Below are 5,482 nucleotides of genomic sequence, written 5' to 3'. Positions count from 1 at the left end.
CGTAGAAAATAAATAACATAAGATTTGAGTCAAGTGAGAATACCGTGAAATTTTCTATATTAGTTGATTAGTAGCAACTATATTCATGAGAATTTTGCAACGGTGCCATACTCCTCGGATTGGGTTTGCTCTGATTGGGCAAAATATCAACTATCAAATCAACCCTAAAACAAACCAGAGTTTGCTTCTTAATTGTAAAATAGCAATAGCAGAAGAATATAAAATTACAAAGACAAACATCAATGATATTCAAAAGTCTGTTAACTTGAACACATAACAAAACCAACAGAAAATAAACAAAGTTGAGCTTCAAGAGCTCACTTCAAATCATGATGCAAACATAAACTTGATAGAAGTTAAAACAAACCAAGGATTGAAAAACTTGAAATCCATCCAGAATTTTTCTTCTTCCCACGGTTTTAGGCCATTGAATTTAAAATGCTCCAAATCTCCTCTCTTCACTTGCTCTTGATTGAGTTCCATCAAATCAGCTCCCATGTGACACAAAACAATCAACAAGTCCTGAAAGATGATTAAAATTAATGCACGAACAGAAAAAGTGAACAAATTTAACAAGTTGGCATTGAAAGTAGGACCTGTTAGAGAGGAAAACGATCTGATTTCAATGGCGAGAATCAGAGGAAGCAGAGGATGGCCTATTGTGAATGCCATGGTCATGTTCCTCATCTTCGCCTTGGATTCGTGCTGGAATGCGAAATCCAGAGAATTCACCAACAGGAGAGGCGAATCCAATGCCGGATATCACAGATTGATGGACTGCTGGCTGTTGTAGAATTTGATGATGGTGAAGGTGATGATGATGCTGTTGTCGATGGTCATTGGTAAGACCAATTGGTTGGTCTATCCAAGCACGAACCGAAGGCGTGTTACTGGACTGAAGGGGTCCCCTCTGTGAATGAAACAACTGGTTTTGGCCGAACAACGGCTGCACTGGCGGCGGCTGCTGCGAATTAAACACAAATCCACCACCACTTGCATTACCAGCTGAATCATCTGCAGCACCACCACCGCTATTCCAAGCCACCATTCTCTGGAATCTTGACATTTCTGCTGACTCAGACCAAGCTGAAGCAGCAGCAGAAGCTGTATCATAGCCACCAAGTGGTGTGGTTCCAGAGAACAAGACTTGAACTTGCTCATTCTGCTGCTGATGCTGATGAGAATGAGAATGAGCATGATGATGTGGGTGAGGTTGTTGGCGGTGCTGTAAAAGAATGCTATTTGGCTCCTGAAAGGACTGGAGAGAAAGCCTCAGATCTTGGCTGTGACTTGTAGTAGTTCTTGAAAGCAAATCCGGTGAGTAGTTTTGAAACTGAATTGATGAGGCTGTTGTATCAGTTGAAGCACCCATTGGAAAGAATGACTTGATTGTATCAGCAATAGAATCAGAGTCTAAAGCTGGCGGAAGAAAGCTTGAGCTTTGATTTTGATTCGGGGTTTCAACCATCGGAAGATTCTGAACATCATTTGAACTACCAGGATACTGAAAGTTTCTCTCTTCATTTGCTTCACTCTGCTGATGATGAGCATTCCTTGATTTTGCTGTAGAAGCTCTAGTATTGGTAACAGTTCCCGGGTTCCAAGGAGGCAACTCGGCGAGCTCATCAATGGCAGCTTTGGCTTTCTTGATGAGCCAATCTACTGCTTTACTGGGGCGGTCGTAGCCAAGGCGGTCTTGAACATCATAGAACTGAATGGCTGTGTGAGCTGAGAGGCGAACACGGCGGTCTCTTGGGCCTTTTGCAGTGCAAACTTTGCTGTGGCGATCTTTTCTCCCAGTTGAACGAACAATGTGACCTCCTTGGACCTCAACGATCTCCCCTCCAGTGTTTCTTATCCCCAGTCTTGACGATGTTATTGCGTGATTGTGAGATTCCCCCATTTTTCTTGCATATTGGATTGAAGAACAAGATGATGAAGTTGAAGAAGGAAAATAAGAGCGTTTCTTGTGTGGTTGTTGTTGATGAAGAAGTTGTGATTCTAAGCCTAATCTTGAATTGATGAAATGTTGGTCTCGTGGAAGATTATTGTAATTTTCTTCTGCTTCTTCTTCTTCTACATGTCTTCGATACTGATGATGTTCTTCTTCTTGATGGTGGTGATGATGATGATGATGCTGATGATTCCTTTGAGGATCCAGAGTCAGGCTGTAGTGATTTTTCTGTTCCAGCTTTTAATGAAAAGCACTTTTGCTGCTGCTTAATGGTGGGTAGTTGTTGTTCTTGATAGTTCTTTACTACTAATCTCCTCTTGTTGCTTGTGCAGCTGCCACCACACTGAAAACTGCTTCTTCTGCTTCTGTTTCTGTTTCTTCTGATGATGCTGCTTCTCCCAAAAGGCCCTGCCATTCAATATTTCCACTTCCATCACCCCAACAACAACACCGTGAAAAGGGGAAAAAATCAAAAAAAACACAAAAACAAAAACAAAAAACAAAAAACAAAAAAGACCTCCCCTAAAAAACTGAAAACCATGACAGAAACCCAAGAAGGCTAGCTGAAACAAGCTCAATTTTTAGCCTAACCCATCTCTTTCCCTTCTCACTGAGTCTCTACACTCAGGTTTTGGTAATTGAGCCTCTTTATGTACTGTACAGTGACCAAAATAGTGATATTGTGCTGACAGTAAATTCTAAATACCAACTTGACCAAAGATGAACAAAGAACAACTAGAAAAGAAAACAACCAATTTCAAGAAGAGTCTTCTCGGGAAATTTTCTGAATAATTCTCATTTTTTTCCCCTTTCTTTCTTTATAGATGGATAAGAGAAAACAAAATGAAAGAGACACAATCACAAAAGTCTAGTTAGAGAGGTGGTGGTGTAACAGTAAATGTAAAGATGTGAAGGTCTATAGGGAAGAGGAATTCTTTCTTTAGCCTATAAGAGGCCTTGATGATGCAACTGTTTTAAGTGTTGCAGTGTTTGGTCAGAAAAGAGATTAAAGTACCTGTGATCTCATCACTGCCTCTTCTGCTATTCTTGTACTACTCACCCCCTTACAATATTAATTAAAAAAAAATACAAAAGGAATAAAAATTTCAACCCAACCCAATTATCTACCCTTTTATTTTCATTGATTATATGTTAATTTCATTAATTTAAAATTGCAACAAGGCTCTCTATACTCAATTATTAGATACACTTAAAATGACGTGATGGTAAGGGTCTTATTGCAATTTGCGTATAATGATAAATTTATTTATTTATATATGTCATCTTTATTAGATGAAAATCATTTCCCGTCTAAAAATGAACACGTGTTCTTAATATAATATATATTATAATATAAATAATGTCACTTATTAAATTATTTATTTTAAAATATTAATAAAGTAGACAGAGTTTAAATATAATTTTTGATGTTTTCATTTTCCTCCAAAAATCAAATTACTAGTCAAATAAAAAGATTAAAAATTAATTAGCGACGGAACATTTCTTGCCTTATATATTTGTCATTATTGTTAATGTAATTTTGGTGTCTTTAGAATTTTACTACTAGTTAGGACTTAAAAATGTTGGAAGAACCCCTCGGTTACACAGTTGAAGAAATAGTCACTAGATGCTTTTGATAGATAGATAGAGATAGATCCTTTATATGCCACCATCACACCTTTTGACAATGACCCCATTTGCAGCTTTTTTCTCATTTTTTTCTTTTTTTTAATTTTATTTTGCGTTCCTAGTTTTTCTCTCTCTCTCTCTCTCTCTCTCTCTCTCTGTGCCTTTTTTTTTATTGCTTCACTTAAAATAAACATCTTCTTTCCCTCAATTTCCTTCTTCCAACTCACCTTTTTCTTGTTTGTTGGATTACTGAACATGGCATCTACTAGACCTCTCTTTTTTCCACTTTCTGATTTTTTGCTCTTTGGAACATTACAATCTAGATGGGGTTTTCGGTATGTAATAAAATCATCAAGGACAAAATCATAAATGAGAATAATCAACAATTTTAAAAATACTTGTGCACCCCTATACATATAATTTTTTTTAACAGATTCAAATTATGCTGTTCAACATGCCTCAAAACTCTGGTGAATTATGACACACCTCCCCCATTTTATCAAAACTTTAGCTAAAGAGCAAAATTTTATGAAAAGGTCGAGGCATCCCCTAGTTTTAATTAACATTTTGTTGCGTTTGATAGAATTTGATGAACTAGCAAAGAATATGACAAAGACTAAAACACTTCCTTTAAAAAGTCCTAACCATATGTAAGCAAAGTTTACTTCATTATTTGGATCATTACCCAAGTATACACTTGCACATTTCACCTTCGTTTATGATCAAAGAGTCAAGTTTTTTATTAGACAAAAGAGGCTCGTAGGAGCTTGATTAAGTGATTTTAAAGTAAATTTACTTAGTCGGCACCCACTTGAGAGAAGTAAGGATTGAAAAATCAATTTGATATCTCACCACTGCCCTTTTGAAAAAAAAAATTGTCATATGAACAAACAATTTAAGATCATGAAATAATGGGGCCAAACAGAACCACAAAATGGACTCTTTTTTTTTTTTTTCAATGAGCAATGGTAAAAAAGAAACAAGCAAACATACTTCATAACATCTAAGCACAATCATATAATTAATAACTTCAATTATTTTCAATTTAAGCACATGTGATGATAAATTAAAGCCAATATGACATGCTAACAAGTTTGAATTTATGTAAAATGTCATATTATATGTTTTTATCATACCTTTTTACCTTAATGCGTGAGTTATGGAAGTATTGAGGATACTAATATTACTACTTGTACTTAGAGGGAATACTTCATAAAAAATAAAAAATAAATCACTCTTATTCAAACATTCAATTCTTATTGAGAATGTGATTAATTTATTAAAAAAAATGAAAGGGTAGTTTAACTTAATATTTACACATTTCTTAATATGAAAATTTTTATTTTTTAAATTATTTTCATTCTAAGTCATCAAAATGCTTTTGATTCTATCAAACAATACAAACCGTGAGTTAACACTAGAATAAAAGAGGGATATGATATAGCATGCATGTTGAGTCCCAATAGGTTACCATCTTAATGATGCTCTTACTTAATTAAACACACTTAATTATAGAATTTTATTAAAATTCAATGCATTAGTACTGACATGATCAGCTTATTTATTTAATCTTATTTTTTAAGAGAAATTTTAGCAAATTTTGAGGGAGGTATATGATAATTCTCTAAAACTCCCGCAGTTTGATTTACGTGGGCACATTCTTGTCAATCTTATCGTGACGTTATCACTTTTGGTATGAAATATCATTTTTGGTAGTACATAGCTTTTTATTTACTGTATACCATTAAGTCAAGAATAAGAAAAGGTTTTGATGCTCTCTCTCGTAGTCTTGTTACTTTCCACGATGAGAAGTTCAGGATTAATTTTTTTGTTGACTATTAAAAAAAAAGTTCTTCATTTACTAATTCAGAAAATGAAAAGAAAAAATCATTTTGAAAA

The 5,482-nt window shown here is 34.9% G+C and overlaps 1 protein-coding gene across 1 annotated transcript; it reads right to left on the bottom strand.

Moving 5' to 3' along the window:
* Nucleotides 1-224: 224 nt before the first annotated feature.
* On the bottom strand, nucleotides 225-2,995 carry LOC102619329 (transcription factor TCP4-like). Its single transcript, XM_006485617.4, has 2 exons — nucleotides 597-2,995; nucleotides 225-522 (listed from the first exon to the last, which is right to left on the bottom strand). Exon 1 carries the CDS (start codon nucleotides 1,901-1,903, stop codon nucleotides 623-625), a length of 1,281 nt encoding a protein of 426 aa, XP_006485680.1. The 5' UTR covers nucleotides 1,904-2,995; the 3' UTR covers nucleotides 225-522; nucleotides 597-622.
* Between the last annotated feature and the right edge of the window lie 2,487 nt (nucleotides 2,996-5,482).

The sequence above is a fragment of the Citrus sinensis genome, chromosome 1 (genome assembly GCF_022201045.2).
Source record: "Citrus sinensis cultivar Valencia sweet orange chromosome 1, DVS_A1.0, whole genome shotgun sequence".
In the NCBI taxonomy this organism is placed as follows: Eukaryota; Viridiplantae; Streptophyta; class Magnoliopsida; order Sapindales; family Rutaceae; genus Citrus; species Citrus sinensis.
Note: the sequence above shows the minus strand (reverse complement) of the source record. Positions and strands in the feature narration are given on the sequence as shown.

Coding starts and splice junctions, on each gene's coding strand:
- LOC102619329 (XM_006485617.4), bottom strand. CDS start 1,903: ATGGGGGAATCTCACAATCACGCAATAACATCGTCAAGACTGGGGATA.